Source organism: Piliocolobus tephrosceles, chromosome 7, assembly GCF_002776525.5.
Source record: "Piliocolobus tephrosceles isolate RC106 chromosome 7, ASM277652v3, whole genome shotgun sequence".
Classification (NCBI taxonomy): domain Eukaryota; kingdom Metazoa; phylum Chordata; class Mammalia; order Primates; family Cercopithecidae; genus Piliocolobus; species Piliocolobus tephrosceles.
This window is the reverse complement of record NC_045440.1, coordinates 69,242,509-69,265,680: the sequence shown is the minus strand read 5'-3', so window position 1 is coordinate 69,265,680 and position 23,172 is coordinate 69,242,509. Positions and strand designations below refer to the sequence as shown.

Sequence of the window (23,172 nt, the reverse complement as noted above, 5' to 3'; positions counted from 1 at the left end):
AACCAACCATCAGACTTTTCTCATTAGATACTCCAACTGTTAAGTCTTGCTAAAGAAACTCACAAGTAAAACGGATAGCCTTCTACCTCTGGGCTCTCATTATGCACTGAAAACATAATTGATTTGTTTTTCTAAGACCACCAGAGTGGGCACAAAAGAACCAGCGAGTAGGCAAGGCTAAAAGCAAAACTGCAAATTTATTCTTTGGTCATCTAGCTTCAGGGACCGGAGCTGGGGTCGGGGGGAGGCGGTGGAGTTTCTAATACAGTCCCGACAAGAGTGGGGGCTGAGAAAGCCCACCCCCGGCGCATCTGCTGGGAGCGACTTTTCTAGGAGTGGAAGGGCAATAGGCGGGGCACGGGCATGTCGGGGGAGGGGGGGCGCTCCGCAGGTGCCACCAGGTAAATCTTGGTCTCCTCGGATTGACATCACCTGGTGCATGCCTGATTAATCCGCACCTTCCCGGGCGTTAGCTGCATTCTCGCACATAGGGGAAGAGTTGGTGGTGAAGAAGAACCCGGAAGTGCACCATCCTGCCTCTGTTCGTCCAAACAATAATCAGAAGCTTCTTCGCCACATAAGTTCCATATATTAGTTTAAAAAAACAAACTCATTTTATTACAAATTAGCTAAGCTTAAACAATTTGTTGTTGACATTCTATTTGTTGACTATAACAAGTACTGTTGGTAAGCCTTTTGAAAACCATAATTATATGCTTTTGTGTATTTAAAAATAAAGAGATAACATGCTGTATCTGGCATAGTATCTCTTAGACAAGTGATGGTAAATACATTTCTTTTGCATGCCAATTTCAATTATTGGAAGGGTCAGTGACTCATTTTTACTGGCTACTTGTATTAGTCCATTTTCATGCTGCCGATAAAGACATACCTGAGACTGGGTAATTTATAAAGAAAAAAAGATTTAATGGACTCACAGGTCCACGTGGTTGGGAAGGCCTCACAATCATGGCAGAGGTAAAAGTCACTTCTTACATGGCAGTGGCAAAGAGAAAATGAGAACTAAGTGAAAGGAGTTTTCCCTTATAAAACCATCAGATCTCATGAGACTTATTCACTACCACAAGAATAGTATGGGGAAAACTACCCCCATGATTCAATAAATTTCCACCGGGTCCCTCCCACAACACATGGGAATTATGGGAGCTACAATTCAAGATGAGATTTGGGTTAGGATACAGCCAAACTATATCACTACTGGATATAGGGTGCAAAATTTGATTAACAATATTTAGATATAAAGGGTTAAGGAAGGCAGATACTTTACTGCTTGGAATAGCTTTTTAAACAGTACCTGCTGACATGTATTCAACCTTTAGGTTGCAGTTTAAACAGGACTTCTTCAACGACTGCCCACCTCCAGGCTTGATTAGATAATCTTGCTGTATGCTCCTACGATAACTGTTAAACAGCCTTTCTTCTCCAATAGACTATAAACTCCTCTAAGAGATTAATAACTGCCTGTCATGCCCACCTTGGTATCCTATGCTTAGGAGAGTTTTGGCACCAAACAAGTGCTTCATATATATTTGCTGAGTAAATGAACGGTGTGGTCCCAACCTGCATGTCCACACCTGTTCTCTACATATTCTTCCTGTTCTAGCCAAACTAGGTCACTCTGTTCCCCTAAAGGCTCCACATTTCCCAACTTTCATAGTTGTAGATTTACTGTAGGTTGAACTGCTCTCCTGGTACACAAACCCAACATACCCATTTTGAGGATGTATCCGCCAATGTTCATTTCCAAGTCTACTCTCTCCAGGAGGCAGTTCCCAATCTTCTTTTGCCATTTGGAACTCCTGAACATTTAGTCACTTCCTTGTATGTATTGTTTGAACTGGAAGAAACTGGACATTTCGGTTGGTCCAACTCTAATTCAACACATGAAAAATCAGAGTCTTACAGCATGTAGGACCCTCCCCAAGCTGATTCTACTCAGTTGAGGACCTGAGCTTAGAAATCATCTCCTGTGTTCTTTCCACTGTACAATGCCACCTTCCTAAAGTACATGGTCCACCTTGCCACTGTTAGCCAAGAGTTCTAATTCATCTGATGAATGTATGAATATCTAATAAGTGTAAGTGATCACAGGAGGGATTCTCACAATTTAAAAAATGCTTTCCAACTTTCAGGAAACAATTACTTATGCTCCCTCAATATAATCTTTTGGCAAATTGAGATATTCATATGTCAGCATCTCATTTCGTATATCAGAATTTTTCACAATAAAATGCATCTGTATTAGTGAGTATAACATTTGAAGAGCATTTCTTACATTCATACAAGCTGAATATATTCACCCAGATTCTAGATTTTCTTTTTTAGAGAAGCACTTTAAAGCCAAATACATCATGGTGATATTAATCTCCAAAGAGAAGCTTTTATGAGCCCTTCAGCTAGAATCTAGAATTGCAATTATTTTCTAAACTAAACTACAGCTTTCAGCTTTTATGGTTGAAACATTTACCAAAAGTTGAAGAGGCGCTTGTGCTGCAGTAGATTTTGTCCATGACCTCCGCAGTACTCTGCTCATTCCCATTGTCATCCTGCTTGATGATCTTTTGATTTAACCTATTAACATGTGTTGTGGTCCCCATGCCCATTATTAGTAAGGACTGATTTGGAGCCTTTCATAAAAGAGAATATAGTAACAATAGTCAATGTAGCATTGCTCTAGCAAAGCCCTGGGTTTTTTTTTTTTTTTTTAATATATAATTTCTGGCCATCTTAGCATACACCCTGTCTATTCTTCCTTATTAACTCTATTTAGCAGAGTCATACTCATCTTTCAAGGCCCAGCCAAGTTTATGGCCAGCTCAAGAGTTTTTATATCTGTCAGCAATGATTACTCCATTTGCTGGATCCTAGAGACAGATAGACCTTTGGATTAAAAGTAGCATGAATACACATAAATATTTGGAGACTGGTGGAATTTGCTTTTGCTGCTACCTAGTTTGCTGAAATAGTAAGTGGAAAAAATAGAAGAAACTCTGCTAATGCTATATAACCGGTATTCCAAGATGAGAATGGTTGATAATCTGGAAATTTCTAATAATTATGAAGTTGGCAACTAGCTGATATTAGATAAAAGTTTGAGCTAAGAAAAAATAAAAGCTGAATTTTGTAAAAACACTTTGGACACACAAGCAGACTAACCCAAGCATAAAATAGCACAAGGACAAGGGTTATTTTCTCAGAAGTTGACAGAAATGAAATTATTGTGGAAAAAGGGAAAGGAGATATATCAGAGAAAATTAGCATGTATTAAATGCTACTGTGTGTAGGGAATTATGTTAAGTATTTTATGTCATTTTATTTAATTCATACAACCACAGGTGAAAGAGGGTGACTTTGCCGGAGTATCTGGCTAGCTGTCATTCGTGCCAACTATTTTTGTTATAGATATGCATGTTTATTGTTTCCACTACTCCCCACTGGCTGCATGAAGATGCAAAATGCACTACTTTTCCAGAAAACCAACAGAGACTATGTGGGAATTGGAGTGATGGGCAGGGCTTTTGCTATATGTTTGAATAAGTAGAGCAGTCACAACATAAGATTGTTACCCTGATGGAGAAGAATTGTTGGAATAATTTCACAAGTTTTTCGTTTAATATTGATAGTAATAGTAACTAGCCTTTAATGTTGCTTTATAATACCAATACTATTATTAAGCCAGTGTAAGCATAAAAGTAAATCAAAAGTTAGTTCTAATAGTAAATATAAAGTTCTGGAATTAAAAGCTATTATATGAAATACCAAGTAAGGCTATGCAGAACGTATAGTTTTATTTGATGTGATTACAACTCCAAAAACCCAGAAAATTTTATATGAAATAGTGGTTTAGGATAAATGGACACTGAGCAAATGTTAGAAGTATGTGGATGCCAGAGCCTTTAATAGGTTATTGAATTCATCTTCTTGTTTGGAGGACGAACTTATTTAAATGTATTCCAATAAACTTTCCTCTGGGTTCTTCAGATTCTCTAGAAAAAAGAAAGAAAGAAAATGAAAGAGGAAAAGAAAGAAAGAAAAAAGAAAGAGAGAAAGGAAAGAAAGAGAAGAAAAAGAAAGAAAGAGAAGAAAGAAAGAAAGAAAGAGAAAGAAAGAAAGAAAAGAAAGAAAGAAAGAAAGAAGAAGGAAGGAAGGAAGGAAGGAAGGAAGGAAGGAAGGAAGGAAGGAAGGAAGGAAGGAAGGAAGTGTTTCCTTAGCAAAGCATTGATATACTTGATAAAGACTTAGAAATGGAAAATTTTATATCATTTGGGCAAGAATTCGCTTTTTGGGGCTGTTTCCAATCCCCATAATATTTTATTACTTGCTATGCATCTTTAGCACTTTGTAATCCTCTGCCATTTGGAAGCTAAACCATGCGGAACCACACAGATTGCAGAACCCAGCAGCTCAGAGAGCTTGCTAAGCCCAGTGTATTGTGCCGTTGGCCCTTGCTGGCTCTATACACCTTACCCCTTCCAGCAGCATGAAGTGACGATGTTGCCTCTGCCCAGTGCTAGAACCAGTCTGGTTGCAGATGAGCAGGGAACCACAGTATCATGTATTGCCCCAAGACGTGTCTTCACGCTGGCTAATCTGGGTCCCAGCTCCAGTTCACTAAGTCTAGAATTGTATGTTTCCTATGGCCTCTGTAACAAATTATCACAAACTTGGTGGCCTAAAACAACAGAAATTTACTCTCTCAGAGTTCTGGAGGACAGAAGTCCAAAATCAAAGTGCTAGCAGGTGCTCACTTCCTCAGAAGTCTCTAGGGGAGAATCTTTCTTTGTCTCTTCCAGTCTCCAGTGGCTGCAAGCATTCATTCCTTGACTAGCGGTTACAAAACTCTGATCTCTGCCTCTTTGTCTTTTTATTCTTTCCAGATTTATTGAGGTGTAGTTGACAAAAGTTGTATATATTTAAGGTAGAAAGCATGATGTTTTAATACCTGTAGACATTGTGAAGTGATTACCATAATCAAGCCAATTAACATATTCGTGACCTCATATACCTGTTTTCTTTAAATGGTAAGAACACTTAAAATCTACTAACTTGGCACATTTCATGTATACAACACACTATTACTAACTACAGTTACCATGTTGTACATTAAATTTTCAGAACTTACTTATGACTGCAACTTTGTACCCTTTGACCAAAAGCCCATTTTCCCCATCCCCTTCCCACAGCCCCTGGCAACCACCCTTCTATTCTGTTTCTGAATTTGATTTCTTTAGATTCCACATACAAGTGAGATTATGCAGTATTTGTCTGTGACTGATTGGTTTCACTTAGCATAAAATCTTCCAGGTTTGCTCACGTTGTCTGTCTTCACATGGCCTCCTCTATGTCTGAAATCTCTAGCCTCTCACTTATAAGAGCATCTGTCATTGGATTTATGTTCCATCCAGATAATCCAGGACAGTCTCATCTCAAAATCTTGAACTTAATTACATCTTCAAAGATCCTTTTCCAAGATAATATTCATAGCTTCCAGGTGTTAGTGCAAGGACATATCTTTTGGGGGCTACTGTTCAACCCACTGTAAGGATATTGTTTTAGTTATGATTTCTTATGCCTGGAACTTATTCCACTTACCTTCAGAGTTTGGTTAATACTTTTGGGACTTCATCTCTGATACCACCTATCCTAACCACAAGTTTTCCTCCAACTGTAAGATAGGGTGGCATTGTTGCAGGGGTTTTGAAAGCAGAAGGCCTAGATTCAAATAAAAATTTTACCACTTCATTCATATACTTATTCATTCATTCATACATACATATTTACACCTACTTATTGCCAGGCACTGTCCTAGGCATTGACAATACAGCATTATAGAAACAGACCAAGTCTGTCTTCTTAAAGGTAACATTTGAAGGAAGGAGGGGACAGGCAATAAATAAATATGGTATGAAATATGATTTCAGGTACTGACAAGGTAAGGGGTACACAGATATCACAACATAAGGGGCACAGATAGCCATGGCTGGGGATGGAGTTGAAAAGGAGGGCTTCTCCTAGGTGGTAATGTTTGAGCAGACTTGAGCAAAGCGTCAGACTAAACCACGAGAATATCTGGGGAAGCACCTAACTGGAAGAGGAAAGAGTAATAATGCCTTGGGAAGACCTTGATGAGTTTGGTGCATTTGACAGTAGGCAAGAAGACCAGTTATAACACCCACGTTCATAACAGCATTATTTGTAATGGCCAAAATGTGGAAGCAACCCAAATGTGCATCAACAGATGAGTGGATGCACAAAACCTGGTGTTATGCATACAGTGGACTATTATTCAGCCTTAAAAAGGAAAGAAAATCTGACCTATGCTCAACATGGATGAACCTTGAGGTCACTGTGCTAAATGAAATAAGCCAACCACAAAAAGTCAAGTACTGTGCGATTCCATTTATATGATGTAACTGGAGTGATAGGGGCTGAGAGGAGGGAGGAATAGGGAGTTGTTTAATGAGTATGTAGTGTTAGTTTTGTAAGATGAAAAGAGTTCTGAAGATTGGTTACACAATAGTGTGAATGTACTTAACACCACTGAACTGTACACTTAAAAACAGTTATGATGGTAAATTTTATGGTGTGTATATTTTTCCACAACTAAAAATTTTGAAAAACACAGTTGTTAAATCTCTGCAAGCCTCAGTTTCTCTATTGTAAAATGAAGATTGCAATAGTAAATAGATCATACGTTTGCTGTAAGAAGGAACAGGGCCATCCAAGTAAGAGGTATCCACATGGTTTGTAAAAACTGCTCCTCACAAGGTAACGGTTCTATGATAACCGTTGCTGTTGTTGTTCTTGCTGCTGTATTCATTAGCAGTTCTCTCGGACACTGTCTCTTTACTCTGCTTTATATTGTTTAAAGTGCTAATCAGCTGGGTGCAGTGCCTCATGCCTGTAATCTCAGCACTTTGGGAGGCTGAGGCAGGTGGATCATCTGAGGTCAGGAGTTCAAGACCAGCCTGGCCAACATAGTGAAGCCCTGTCTCTACTAAAAATACTGGGCGTGATGGTGCATGCCTGTAATCCCAGCTACTCAGGAGGCTGAGGCAGGAGAATCACTTGAACCCAGAAGGCAAAGGTTGTACTGAGCTGAAATCGCGCCATTGTACTCCAGCCTGGGCAACAAGAGCAAGGCACCATCTAATAAATAAATAAATAAATAAATAAATAAATAAATAAATAAAGCGCTAATCTTCTATGAAGTTATTTTATATACCATGAAGTTTATTATTTCATTTGCTAGCTCCCTCATAAGAACAATAATTCCTGTTTTAATTTATCACAGTGGCCCCAGAGCTGAGAAGAGTGCTGGTACATAATAGGTGCTAAGATGACAATACCTGCCATTTGAATAAATCATTTCTATTATTGTTATTGTTAGTATTATATGAGAGTTGGGTATACCCCAGTACAATGAGTTAAGGACTCTGAAGTACAAGAGATGATGCTGGTGAGCTCTGATGACCCCTATGGAAGTTTCTTCAAGTAGTTGAAAATGAGAGTCTTTCCCTAGGAAGATCACAAAATAGCATCAGAGGCGATCTGATCGTCCAGCGTAACTTTATTGTCATATTCTCAGATATTCTTAGAAGAAACTTACTCCTGCCCCCTTTTGCCCACCCATCTGTGTTTTAAAATAGATTTCATTATTATTCGGGTATGGTGAGGACAAAAGATCAGGAAACAATTGCCACTGAAAAGATGTTTGTTATGTACTCACAGATCCCAAGAGAAAGGGGCATGCTACACCATGAAGGGCCCCACAAGCAAGCACCAGGTCAGGCAGGAAGAAAAGGGAGAGGTGGGAAATGTGGACAGGAAGCTTGATTGTGGTTTCCGTGGAGGGGAAATGGTGAGGCATGGTAAGCAGGCTTAAGATTAGCCAATTTGTCCAGAGCCATTGGGCAAGAGAAAGAAATAAAGAGCATCCAAATTGGAAAACAAGAAGTCAAACTGTCACTGTTTGCCTATGATATGATTGTATAGCTAGAAAACCCTAAAGACTCATCCAAAAGGCTCCTAGATTTGATGAACAAATTTAGTAAAGTCTCAGGTTACAAAATCAATTTACACAAATCAGTAGCACTGTAATACACCAACAAAGACCAATCTTAGAATCAAATCAAGAATTCAATCCCTTTTACATCAGCTGCAAATCAAATAAAAAACCTTGTAATATACTTAACTAAGGAGGCAAAAGATGTCTACAAGGAAAACTACAAAACACTACGGAAATAAATAATAAGTGACACAAAAAAATGGAAACATATCCCATGCTATGGATGGGAAGAATCAATATTGTGAAAATGACCATACTACCCAAGAAATCTATAGATTCAGTGCAATTCCCACAAAAATGCCATCATCATTTTTCATGGAACTAGAAAAAAATCCTAAAATTCATCTGGAACCAAAAAAGAGCCCACATACTCAAAGCAATTCTAAGAAAAAAGAACAAATCTGGAGGCATCACATTACTGGACTTCAAATTATACTACAAGACTATAGTAACCAAAACAGCATGGTACTGGTATAAAAATATACACTTAGACCATTGGAACAGAAAAGAGAACACACAAATATTAATACCACAAAAGCTAAATACTTACAGTCAACCGATCTTCACGAAAGTATACAAAAACATGAATTGGGGAAAGGACACCCTATTCAATAAATGGTGCTGGGAAAATTGGCAAGCCACATGTAGGAGAATGAAACTGGATACCCTTTTCTCACCTTATGCAAAAATCAGCTCAAGGTGGATTGTAGACTTAGACCTAAGACCTGCAAACGATAAAAATTCTAGAAAATAACACTGGAGAAACTCTTCTGGACATTGACTTAGGCAAAGACATCATGATTAAGACCCCAAAAGCAAATGCATCAAAAACAAAAATAAATAAATGGGACTTACTTAAACTAAAAAGCTTCTGCACAGCAAAAGAAATAATCAGTAGAGTAAAGAGAAAACCCACAGAGTGAGAGAAAATATTCACAAACTATGCATCTGACAACGGACTAGTAGCCAGAATCTACAAGGAGTTCAAATCAGCAAGAAAAAAATAATCCCATCAAAAAGTGGGCAAAGGGCATAAATAATCATTTCTTAAAAGAAGATATACAAATGACCAGTAAACATATCAAAAAAATCTTCAAAATCACTAATCATCAGGGAAACGCAAATTAAAACCACAATGAGATATCAAGATATCACTTTACTCCTGCAAGAATGGCCATAATTAAAAAGTCAAAAAACAATAGATGTTGGTGTGGATCTGGTGCAAAGGTAACATTTTACACTGCTGGGGGAATTTAAATTAGTACAACCACTATGAAAAACAATATGGAGTTTCCTTAAATAACTAAAAATATCTAAGCTATCCCACTACTGGGAATCTACCCAAAGAAAAAGGAGTCATTATATGAAAAAGGCACATGCACACACATGTTTATAGTAGCACAATTTGCAATGGCAAGAATACTAAAACAGCCTAAGAGTCCACCAAATAATGAGTAGATAAAGAAAATGTGGTATATATATATATACCATGGAATACTACTTAGCCATAAAAAGGGAAAAAAAATGTCTTCTGCAGTAACTTGGATGAAACTGGAGGCCATTACTCTAAGTAACTCAGGAATGGAAAACCAAGTACTGTATGTTCTCACTTTTAAGTGGGAGCTAAGCTATGAAGATGCAACAACATACTGAATGATATAATGGACTGTGGGTTGTGAGGTGGGGGTGATTGGGAAGGAAGTGATGGATAAAAGACAACATATTGGGTATAGTGTACACTGCTCGGGGGACAGGTGCACTAAAATCTCAGAATTCACTACTAAAGAACTCATTCAATAGTTTTGTATACCCCCAAAATTATTAAAATAAAAAATAAATAATTTTTCTAAAAAGATTAGCCAGTTTGAATAATTTCAGTGGGCTCTGGAGCAGAGGGACTGCCCCCTGTCATCTGGTAGGTGGCCCTGCAGTGAGTAGGGCATCTGAACAGAGGCCTGGAGTGTGAGAGCCCAATAGAGGAGGTAGCCAGGAGTGTGGGCTCTGGATTGGTTGATTTCCACATGAAAATCACACTTGGGGGTGAGCTGTTTACTATTTCTATGGATGAGGCAGCCCTGGGAGTCCCTCCAAGATCAGCAATGGCCAGATGTAAAAGCATCAGAATACACAAAATAAAAGCCGTGGTTAATACAACTCCCCCAGGCTCCACCACACTCTGCCAGAATCAGAAACATTTCTTTTACCACTCATAGAATTGGTCCTGCCTTTTATGAAGAAAATACATCTCCTAGCTACTGCCTTTTATAAAGAAAATACATCTCCTTGCTAATACCACCTCCTTCCTCACTGGCATACCGTTTTCCACTGTCTCCATATTTAACATAATGATAATTATGATTTTGTAAAGAGAGATGTGATTCAACTGTGACATTTCAGAAAATGCCACTCCCATGAGCATTGGCAGGTGTTACAATCAAGGCTCTGTTTTTTAAGTTTTCTCAAAGAATTGACTTTTCCCAATGTATTCCCACTGATGCATGTCCATATACATGTTCACTTAAACAGATATTTCAGATCATTTTTCACTCTGCCTCTTCTCTAAAGGCAAAGTTGGCATCACTTGTGATCCAGGGCAGTCTGCTGCCCTGGACTTGGGCATCCAATAACTGCCTGGTTTATGTCACCAACTTGGATGAAATGCTCCTGAGTAAAATGAAACTTAATCACAGTCCTTTCCCTTTTCCCCTCTGGTTGAGGACTAAAATAACAGTGGGTTAAAATCATGCTTGAAATATATGCTTCAAAAGATGCTTGAAATGTATCCTAGAAGCTCCAGAAAAGCCATAGGCAATGTCTCTTGCTTGTCTTTGCTGATTTATAGTGTCGGATGTGCAAACACTGAGTAATGGCTTTTGATCATCTCCTTTTACTCAGAATGGCATAAGACATATCTTTTAAGACTTCAGCTTTAAAGCTGAAGTTCAAAGCCACTGATACTTATTTTTTAATTTATGCAGCAATTACTATCCTGTTAGTAATGATCTAATTAACAAGTTCTTCTACCTCTGAATTTTAACTTTATCCCAAAAGGAATGGTCAGAATAAAAGTTCAGAATTACACACTCCATTCATTGCTTCAATCTGAATTCAAAATAATATGCCAAAGACTTTTACTCTACTTATTTTTTAAGAATACTTTTATTATATGTACAATAGTGTGTGCAATTTAAATACACAAACCTGCATCATTTCAATCATCTGCTTTTCTTTCTTATTTATTTATTTATTGAGACGGAGTCTTGCTCTGTTGTCCAGACTGGAGTGCAATGGCACAATCTTGGCTCACTGCAACCTCTGCCTCCTGGGTTCAAGCAACTCTCCTTCCTCAGCTTCCTGAGTAGAGGGGATTACAGGCTTGCACCACCATGCCCAGCTAATTTGTTTGTTTGTTTTTGTATTTTTAGAAGAGATGGGTTTTCACCATGTTGGCCAGGCTGGTCTTGAATTCCTGACCTCAGGTGATCCACCCGCCTCGGTCTCCCAAAGTGCTGGGATTATAGTCATGAGCCAAAGTGCCTGGCCTGCTTTTCTATTTTTGAAGGATGCCTGATATAAAATGTGAAGCTAATGTTTGGATTGTCACTCTGCCAAATATGCATTGAAACTGTTAAACTCATTTTCCCACAGAATAATGGCCTCTACCAATGGCCTCTATTATATGGAAATCTACAGTTGTGTAATACATCTCCAAGGACCAAAGTCAAATACAACTGGGCAGGAAAAGAAATCTAAGACATAAATATTTACATAGCTTTATCATGAAAAGCATTTTAGGTAAAATAACAACATGGAAAAAAAATCTAAGCATTTTCATTCTTAACCGAGAAATCAATCTTTATTGATCCCTATCTGTAAGGTAAAAGAAAAAAATAATCCTTTACACTACCTTCTACTCAGACTGCAGCTCCAGTTCTCTCCTTTTCAGACACCTTTATAAGAAAAGTGACCTACAGTTGCTTTGCCTTCCTCTTCTCCAGCTCAATTTATAACCTACTGTAACCTGGCCTCTGGACCAAGTATTTTGTGTAAAGATAACAACTTTCCTCTTTGAGTTTTTAAAGATGAGAAAATTTACAGAAGAGAAAATACACAGATTAGCATGTCAATGCAAGATAAAGGAGGTAATTAAGATTGGCACATAAATACACTGGTGCTACTCTCTTGGCCATCTGTTGTTTATGCCTGCTCAGAATCCAATCCTGCTTCTGGTAATACCACCCTGATTTTCTTCTAGAAACTTCTGACAGCCTCATGGTTAATCGGGAGATAGTGTAATCCAGGTCTGGCCAATGAGATACAGCTTGGCTCCAGTGATTGCTTAAGAAAACAATCACATGACTCAAGTCAGACCAATTAAATCAATACAGAGATTTTGCCACAACTCTTGGGACATTCTCTTTCATGTTGGTGCATGAAATCTAAGTTTAGTGATGCTGGTGATCAATTTGTTATAAAAACAGAAGGTGGGAAAGTCAAGAGATAAAAAATGTCCAGTGATATCATTTTAACCAAAGGAGTTGGTCTTGCCCAGGAGATCCACCTACAGCATCTTATAGCTTTGTTACATACTTTTTACCTTTTGTTTTGGTTGTTAAAGCCAGTCAGACTTTGGTTTCTAGCTATCATTTGTACTGAAAGAACTGGACGAACAGAGATATCATCCAGTGTTGAGCCATAGACACTCTAGTGGGATTATTAACTTCTTTTTTAGTTTTTAATCTTACAAAATGTAAAACTTTTGCATCTAAAAATTAGAGAAAATTAAAAAAAAAAAAGCAATTCAAGGGCCAAATGTCCGTTTTACTTCGCCATCTACTAACAATCACTGCATCATTATACGATTTTATGTTATACAAATTCCATCTCAATAAAAAAGGGAAAAAGCTTATCCTAACTTTCCAATCGGTGATTGACATAATTCAAATAAGTTTTTCAGGAAATAATACACATTGGAGACTCAGAAAGGTGAGAGGGTGGGAGCGAGATGAGGGATGAGAAATTACTTAATGGACACAAGGTGTACTATTCAGGTGATGGTTACACAAAAAGCCCCAACTTCACCACTACTTCACTACTGCATGTAACAAAATTGCACTGTAGCCCCTAAATCTATTTTTAAAAAAAAGCTTTTCAAAGATCATGTCTAAAAGCCTCTAATATAGTTTGTTTGTGTCCCCATCCAAATCTCATCTTGAATTCCCACGAGTTGTGGGAGGGACCTGGTGGGAGGTAATCACAGGGGCAGGTCTTTCGCATGCTGTTCTTGTGATAGTAAGTCTCATGAGATGTGATGGTTTTATAAGGAAGAGTTTCCCTGCACAAGCTCTCTCTTTACCTGCCACCATCCACGTAAGATGTGACTTGCTCCTCCTTGCCTTCTGCCAAGATTGTGAGGCCTCCCCAACCACGTGGAACGGTAAGTCCATTCATTAAACCTCTTTCTTTTGTAAATTGCCAAGTCTCAGATATGTCTTTAACAGCAGAGTGAAAACAAAATAATACAGCCATTTTTTTTTTTTTTTTTTTTTTTGAGACGGAGTCTTGCTCTGTTGCCCAGGCTGGAGTGCAGTGGCGCAATCTAGGCTCACTGCAAGCTCCACCTCCTGGGTTCACACCATTCCCCTGCCTCAGCCTCCCAAGTAGCTGGGACTACAGGCGCCCGCCACCACGCCCAGCTAATTTTTTTTGTATTTTTAGTAGAGATGGGGTTTCACCATGTTAGCCAGGATGGTCTTGATCTCCTGACCTCGTGATCTGTCCACCTCAGCCTCCCAAAGTGCTGAGATTACAGGCTTGAGCCACCGCACCTGGCCATACAGCCATTTTTTATATCATCATACAGCCTGTTTTTTCCTCTGTATTCGTTTACAGCTTCCAGATCCCTCATTGCTAAAGTTAGGTAACATCCTAATGTCTAATCTCTGGGGTAAACATTTTTAAGTGAGTCAACATGTGGGCAGTTAAGAGCAGCAGCAGTTTTTAGCAGACTTAATATTTCCTGGCAATCAATTCCTGCATGTCCTTAGTCATTCTCTGGCCATTATTTATATCCTCACTTGTCTTCATCCTTCTGAATTAAAGTGCCCTAAACAGAACACTCTCTTATATCATGTGGTGATCACTGCCTTCTTTCTCGGAGCACACAGCTCTGGAATAATTTATTTTATCACTTTCTGGGAAAGAGTTCACAGGCCTCTTCTGAATGAGAGCAACATAGTGAGTCAAGGGCAGCGAGTCTAAGAAGCCTCTGACTTGATGAATATCTAGACAGTCTTGTACTAAAACTTCCTCCCATATATTCACTTTGATTAATAGCAAATGGGTCCACATTTCAATCTGGAAATGTCCTGATCTCAAGGAATGTTGAGGCTGACCCTAGGTGAGACAAATACCTTTCCAGACCTGGAGGTCCATATCATCAAGATCTGGCTTCGAGAAATCAATAAGCTGTTTATACCACTGCATTCAGATCATCTTCAAATGCCCAACCAGCCTCAGGCTAGAAAAGTCCACACTTATCTTTTTAATACTTTTTGTGAAGAAATATCAGTCTTTTACCTTCAAGTTGTCTAACTCATGATATCCTGGTCATGGCCATCAAGCCTTACAAATTTAGCCCAGAAGTCATGGTAAATTGGAGCCAAGTTTTGACATAATAAACTGTCTTCTAATCCAATATGTCATCATATTAGAAGGCTGAAGTGATTAAAAAGGAGAGGAAAGTTTTCCATTTTTCTATGGAATATGCTTTTTCTGGCCTCTAATACCCTGAGCCTAGATGAATGGTGAGAGAATAAAAATTACAATATCACAATCTGCTTTTAATTCTATTTCACTGCTACTGTTCATTTATGCAAGTATTTGTCATTTCTTGCATATGACAAAAGGTGCCAAATGGCACCTCCATCGGGTAAAGACCCCACCATCTATCAATGTGCTTACCATTTTTTTCTTCATGTTATGCAGTTTCTAGAATAGTTTTCCCATATTGTGCTTTGATGAATATTTGTATTCCAAGGAAATGATAACAAATCTCCCATAAACATGTCCTATATTCTAGTGTGTTTGGGAAACATTGCATACCATCAATGTCCTCCAAAGTCACCATGGTTATTAGTACATTAGCAGGTTGGAGAAGTCTTATAATAGAGAAACCCGCTTAATTCTGTGTTTCTTAAACTCATTTTCACTACAAAATACTTGCATGGGCTATGTGTGCGTGTATCTCACTGAATAACATCTCTGGAACATAAATGTCTGGAATGCTGTTCTGAAATAAATAAGTGACACCTGCTGATTCTATTTTCTCACTCATATTACTGTATTAAATTTGCAATCTCAGAGTATAACAGCAATCTCTAAAAAGTAAAAGCAGTTATTGATTTTTGTTTCCTCCAATTATTATTTGATTTGACTTTTTTGAAGTAGCCTGTACATCAACAACGTATATATCCTTCAAATTCCCCACTTCAATTTCATAATTTTTGTCATTATTATCAACTATTTATCTCATTTTTAAAATACTCATAATGTCCAGTGTCCCGACTTCTTAGCCTGGCATTGCAGATCCAGCTGTATTTTTTATCCATGTCTCTTTCTAAGCATATCCACAAATCTTTATCATCAGTCTGGACCGAGCCACTCACCATCCCACCAAAATATCTGGTGCTTTTTCATCTCAGTGCATGTATTCATCCTGTTTTTGTTAACAAGTTTGCTGTTTCCTTCCTCTGTTGCTTAATCTTATTCATCTGGAATGCTGACGATCTTTCCTGACCCAGGCTTCTCTCTTTTTTTAAATCAATGTTTTTCTCTTTTAGACTGTAAATTTCATAAGGGTAATGGCTACACATGTGTTCCTAAATAGTAAATATCCATCTTAGTTCAGCGCATGACAAGTAATCTGTAGATGTTCCAAAAGGAGATGTTGGATTGAATCTAAATTCTTTTAATTCTATAGTCCATGTTTCTCATTGCCTTCTCTCTCATTTTGCATTAGTGTCCACTGCTTTGTCTTGGTAGTTGCCATTTTGGATTGTGTACTGCATTAATCATCTTAAATATACCACACTCTATAACCCTAGAGTTTGGGAATTATGTGCATTTGTATACTTTAGCAACTAGGATAGTGGCTGATATGTAATAAGTACTAAACAAACCTTGATAGGTTGACTAGTTAATTCAGGGGACAGTGTAAGTCTCTTGTCCCTCGTGAAGTTTTCCTTTGCCATGGCCCGTATCAAGCTTCTCTCTCATTTCCTAGCAGTTACTGTCCCTCCAGCTCATATTTGTAGAAGTTGTTTCATACGTGTGTCAAGTTTCTTCTATTGAGCTTGTGAACTCTTGAAGGGTGAAAATCTGCGTTTAATGTTTTTTGTTGTCCAAATAGGTAAGGACATAATAGAAATTAAGTTTAAATGGAAAGAAGCTGAACTGGTCATACTACATTTCACTTTATTATTAACATTTATCATACATGGTTACTATTCCAATCTTTTATGCAGACAAAAATAAATGATATAAAATACATAATGCACTTTGATAATTTTAACCATACATAAAATATGGAGTAATGGAAGCTATGTTACATGGATATTTTACAAAGGAAAAATGATGACTTTTATAATAACACATCCAGATGAAATTTATCATTAAATTTTGGATTTCATATGATGTTAAATATGGATATATTCAAAACAATTATTATTTATAGAACCAATTTGATATTTTGTCATTTAAAATAATGAATACTATGTAAATGAGTACTTATAAAAATATTTTTAGGCAAAAAGCTCTGTTCTACTCATTTACTTGGCAGTTACAAAAATATATATTCATCTGAAACTCTAATAAATTTACTTGAAGCATTAGATATTCAAATTCAGATGTATATTTTCTAAAGCATTTTACCAATTTAGTGTTCTTGGCTACACACAGTATATTTGTACACGTGATATTAGGTTTGTGTTACAAATAATGCCATTTTAAGCAAAAGACGCTGATAATCAATAACACACAGAGACACCATGAAGGTTTTCAAATCAAACATATCCGCACATATACCAGCCCCAACGATTGTGCCTTGCACTTAGTGAATCCTCAAAAAACGAATGAATGCTTGATCAGATAGCATTTATCCTGTTATTTGCATCTAAAATTAACTCTCCAAAGCTACTTCTAGTAGAAATATAATTTTAAAATTTAACAATTTTGTTCTTAATTAGCTATTTCTCAATGGCAGAGCCAGGTCAGTTGATTCCAGATTGAATAGCAAAGTAGTGTCAGTGATCAAAAGACCAGGTATATTTACACACGGTTGGACAGCTCTGATGCCTGCAGTAAGACATTCATTCAATACATTGAACAACTCAATTTGTCGTACATTCATACAAAACAAAACAATCTTATTAATTTTTATAACATTACCACAAAACTAGTAAGTATAACAATATATATAGGCATATACATACACATATATATCTCATTTAGTAGACTTAGTAGACTTCAGATATCTCTTCTCAGTGAGAGGAGCAAGCTATCCTGAGTGAAGCAGGCCTTGTGTCTATATAACAATTGCTCAATGATGCACAGACCACACTTTAACAGTCTTCCATGTATGACCAGCAGATGGTTGGCAATATGAATGCTGGCAACACTGTTAATGCCAAGCCTTTGAAGCAGTAACATTTTTGTGAAACCAAAGACTAACTGTAATGACTAGTATGGAGTTGTAGCACCTAGCAAGATGATGGTCAATATTTGTTCAATGGAATATCCTGGGGCCATTTTTGGTACAGACCCCTCTTGCAATTTTCCCCCACCTGTTCTGCTTCATGTAGGGTGAAACTTTGCTGAGGCTCATCACTAAATGTTCAAACATTCGACAGAAGACAGATTATTTTTCTCAATCAAAATTCAGATCACTTTAAGTCATTTCAAAGCTTGGCTCTAGTACTTAAGCAAGACAACCGACAATTCATTTAGCAAATTGGTTAGTATGTATATGTGTTAATGAAATTACTGCTATGAGAGAGTTCTTAAGCGATAATTTAGTAAGATAATTCACATAACAATGTCTTTAAAAATTAAACATAGTTTCCAAAAATTCACAAGCAATTTAGTCAAATATTAAATGTTAGTTTCAATACCACTAGCACATAAAGTCTAAAAATGACCTTTAAAGTAAAATGTAAAGTAAAAATGACCTTAAAGTGAGACTATTCATTTTAAATTTCAATATTATGGCTTTTCAAAAGTATAAGTGAATAAAAATATACCCACTGCTCTGCATTAAATCATGCTACACAGGAAAAGATCTACTTGAACTAACATAATAATACTTTAGTATGTTAAATGCAAAGGTATTAGTTTCAAAACACAGAGTCATTTACTCTTAATTGAACGCTTCCAAATCAATAAATACTAATTTTGTCTATAAAATGTACAAGCCCAAAGGACTGAAGATAGTTTGTTTTGCTAAATTAATTAACATGACCCTTAGGCTTTGTTTACCCATTCATTTTCTTGGCTGTCAAAGTTAGTGTCAAAGTCAATTTCATTTCATTCTGAATGTAATGATCCCAAAATTTAAATTAATAGATTCAGAACCAATGTCATTTCAATGTCATATATGTTATAGTATCATAAAAAGTTTACCTAATTTTAAATTGATTTAAAATTTGCTTCAAAAAGGGTGGCCAATGAATGCACAGTGAATCCAAGCCACCAGAAGAATGTGTTTTAAAGAGATAGAAAACAGTATGAGACTTCAGATTTGTGAATTGATAAAATAAAGCTTATACTATAAATTCAATATTATATATCCAATATAAGTAAAATTAGCACAGAAATTCTCTCCCCCTTTTCTCTCTTCAAATAGGAATGGAAATACATGTAAAATTCTAATCTGCTCAAATTTTTCATACTTTAATATCACGTTAACTTTTGTAATATTTGGAATTAATATTAGAAAAAATTATAGGAGATAATAGAATGCTTAAGATGTATTGACTAAGAATTTTTAGTTCACAATTATTTTTGAGTCAGGCCCTAAGTTAAGATCCAAAATTTCTATGCATGACCTTCCCTTTTAGGTTGGGGGGATGGGGGTTGTCCATGCTCAGAACTTGGAAGAAGTTAGCAGATTTTAGCAGTATTTCAAGGTGCACTGGTTACAGAGGAGCATGTAGCATTAAGGTAAACGCATCCTAAAATCTCAAGTCCTCTTCATACCCAATGTCACATGGAGGTACATATGGCATTGAAAAAATTGTCATTCTTCATTCATCCATTAGGTATTTTTTTACTGTTACCACTGTGCTGGAATTATAATAAAGTATTATGTGATGTACTACCTAAAACTGTTATTTTTGATGAGGAGGAATATGATACAAAATAGTTTTTCAGATTGCAACAGTGTTGAGTTACCTCAAAATGTGCATCCAGAGTTGTAAAATGTCCATCCAGAGTTGTAAAATGTCCAGGAAATCCTATAATTTTCATATAATTAAAGCATTTTACATGTTTCCATTCACTGTTTTTGAACACAAGATGTATAATTTAATGACAACATATGCCACACAACTCCAAATTTACTTACAAATCATTGTAATATTACAATAGTTCTTATATTGATAAGGAAAAGCAGCATAATGCATTAAGAAGGCAGACTTCCTGGGTTCAAATTTTGGTTCTACCCCTTGTCAATCATGTGACTTTGTGCAAGTCATTGGGCTATTCTTTGCTTTGGTTCCTCAACTCTAAAAATGGGCGTGATCAAAAGAGTACCATGTCATACCATTATTATGAGGATTAAGTGAAGCAATAACAACAGAATACAGGCAAAGCAATTGGAGCTATTACTGGGTATGTAGTAATCCCTTAATAAGTGTTAGCTACAATTTTTATTATGAGCAGAAGTTATAGTGACTGATGTTAATATAAACCATTACTAATTTTAAGTACCGAGCATGATAGACAATACGCTTATGTTTAACCCTAAAAATAATATGAAGCACATTCTATTATGAAGAAAGTAGATCCTTAAAAATATAAAATATGTTAGCTTATAAATACCATAATAGCTGATAATTTGCCCCGTGAAATACGGCAAAGTACAACTGAAATCATTTTAATGACCCTTTCATGCCTCTAATGAGGATTACTGCTTCCAGGACGGTGATGAGAAAACAGTCATGACAATATGAAAGGACTTGCTAGCTAATCAGCTGTGTTCACTCATTAGCCCTACGAATGTTAAATCCTTGAAAGTTATTTATGTAAAGATATCTTTATTAAATTCAAAATTTTCAGCTTTTTCTTGAAAACTCTGATGCTAGGTTCCTTGTTTGTCATTATATCTGGACTTCTCACAAAAGTCTCAAGAGCTTCTGTGGCAAATAACAATTATTATTACCTCACCTAGTAGTATACACATATTGCCTACACACGTAACATGGTATTTTTGTTATTCAATACATAATGGCTAATGATAAAGGTTTTTAATAATAGTTTGAAAACCATGATCAAATTTCATAAATTAAAATTTAATAATGGGCCAGAAGCAGTGGCTCATGCCTGTAATCCTAGCACTTTGGGAGGCTAGGATTGATGTCAGGAGTTCAAGACCAGCCTGGCCAACATGGTGAAAACCTGTCTCTACTAAAAATACAAAAATTAGCCGAGCGTGGTGGTGCATGCCTGTAGTCCCAGCTCTTGGGAGGCTGAGGCAGGAGAATGGTTTGAACCTAGGAGGTGGAGGTTGCAGTGAGCCAAGATGGCGCCACTGCACTCCAGTCTGGGTAACAGAGTGAGACTCAGCTTCAAAAAATAAAAAAAAAAAAAAGTAATAATGGTTTGCATATACTTTAGATGTGAAAAGCATTTCACATACTAAATTAGCATAAACCCATATAATTATCACAATCGTGAGTGTTTTGTTTGAAAATTATGGATTTAAAATAAATATTACTGTATTTACTATGCTAAAAACAATGTTGTTGCATCAGTGTGGAAATGATAAACATTACATACACTTTAGAATAAGGATAGAATACACCTTGTGCGTCCACAAATTATCAAGCTTCCTAACGTTCCTTTAAAAGTACAAATAAAGCCTTATTTTCATATCTTATACATATATCTTGACAGAAAAAGTCTCATGATGTTGTATTCTTTGAAGAGTCTGATCGCTCATATGAGAGCCTTCATAAAATTAAGAGTTTTAGGTATCTAAGTTAAAGGTTTAGTTTTAAAATAGGCTTATTGTCCCCTTCTTCATCCTGGTTCCCCTCCCCGCACTTCTCTGATCCCCAGGGCCGTTATGGCACAGCACCCAGTATTCGTGGCCCAAGGAAGCCATGCCCATTGCAGACACCAAAAATAGCACTGATTTGCTAGAGCTGTCCACAAGAGAAAAGGATGCCCAAAGGCAGCTAGAAGAAAGTGAGTCTTGCTAGAGGCCTTAGTCAGCTCTCTTCTCCTCTAATAAGAAATAAGCCCTTAGGAGAAAGAGTAAAGCATGCTTTTCCACCTTTCACACATTAATGACTTTCTCTCTTGCAAATGGGGGGACTGAAAATCTATACCACACAGTCCATATTGTCCTTAACATTTTTCATGATTTGCAAGATGTCACCAGGTTTCTTCAATAATAGCCTTCTTCAAGAGGAACTCTCCATTATTACATGTGTCCACTTGGAAAAGATGAAAACAAACATAATAAAACAATTTTAATGAATGGGAGACGAGGCATGGTGGTTAATTTTTAAATCTCTAATATTTTTTTCTTTATGATCCAGGGATGGATTTTACTCTAAAAGTGAATACTTAATGTCAATATAGAGAGACATCAGTTTGTGATGCTGAACTGTCTGATTGAACTTCTTTCCATTTCCAGCATAAATATCCAAGTATAAACTGAACACTACTTGTTTGCAATGGGGAGAAAGATTTACAGGAAAAAAAAAAAAAAAAAAGAGCGTTGATTTATCTTCAGTGGAGAATGTTTAGCCAGCATGTAGTCTGTCTAGTCCAGCATTCAGGAGCTTCTGCCTGCCTGGTTTCTTGGGAATTCTTTTCATTCTTCTCCAGCTGTGGGAGGCGGCTCGCACAGCTTGTACAGCCTAGAAAAGGCATGGAAAAGTTTGACAGTGACTTAGTGTATTACCATTACCTGAGATGTCTTTATTGGTAGAACAAACACATTGATGATAATTTCTTGTTTCATGAGTCATGATCAGATTGTCTATTTCACTAAAAATAACATATGAATTAGCAAACTCCAAAAATTAGATTCTATGGTTTAGAAAACACCAGTGCCCCTTTGCACATCTTCATGGCTGTGGATGAAGCAATGCTGAAGGTTTTAAACCTGCTGCTTTTTCTCCAATGCCAACCACCCAGGCTGTTCACCACACTCGTGGTAAAACCTGCTCTCTGGATTCCAGGAAATGATATTATTATGATAATTACCATCATGTCTATCATGATTTTCTTGTAGCAAGATAGCACCTATCTCATAGGGGTCTACTGATTTTCTGACTTGTTTTAGAAATGTGCTTCATTTTGTAGTATCCCCAGAGTGCCCGCAGTTGGCTGTGGATAGGCTGACATGGCAAGATTCCTGAGACCTAAATCTCAAAGGCACAATTGGCTAGAGTTTCCTAAGGACGAATTGCCCAGCTCTGCGCAGGGCCCACTCACCTGACTATGGGCTCTCCAAGTGGGTCAAGGAATCCACTTAAACCATAGAGATGCCTGGAAATGCCTCCCATTGCAGCCCGGGTCTAGTTGTTCAAGACTATGCAGCATTCAAGGAAAACTCAGGGGATTTAACTAGGGTCACACAAGGTCTGGTGCTCCGCGTTCTCCTGAGTGTTTAAATGATAACAGCAGAACCAAAGTAAAAGGGAACATAATAGCTGCCTGATAGCCCTAGTGATCTCAAGGCCATGCGCATTACTTACAGCATATCCTGAGAGATTGCTTGGCTGAACTAAAATGCTGGATTGGACTAGGCCTGTTCTCTAAACGGCACCCATGGTCCCACTGGTCCCACTGCA

At 37.2% G+C, this 23,172-nt stretch overlaps 1 protein-coding gene across 1 annotated transcript in view; it reads right to left on the bottom strand.

Moving 5' to 3' along the window:
• Positions 1 to 16,544: 16,544 nt before the first annotated feature.
• Positions 16,545 to 23,172, bottom strand: part of PREX2 (phosphatidylinositol-3,4,5-trisphosphate dependent Rac exchange factor 2) — a 286,976-nt gene continuing 280,348 nt past the window's right edge. Inside the window, exon 40 of the mRNA XM_023222397.3 lies at positions 16,545 to 22,233. Coding sequence (XP_023078165.1) covers positions 22,188 to 22,233 — 46 coding nt within the window. The 3' untranslated portion in view covers positions 16,545 to 22,187. The remainder of the gene's footprint in view (positions 22,234 to 23,172) is intronic.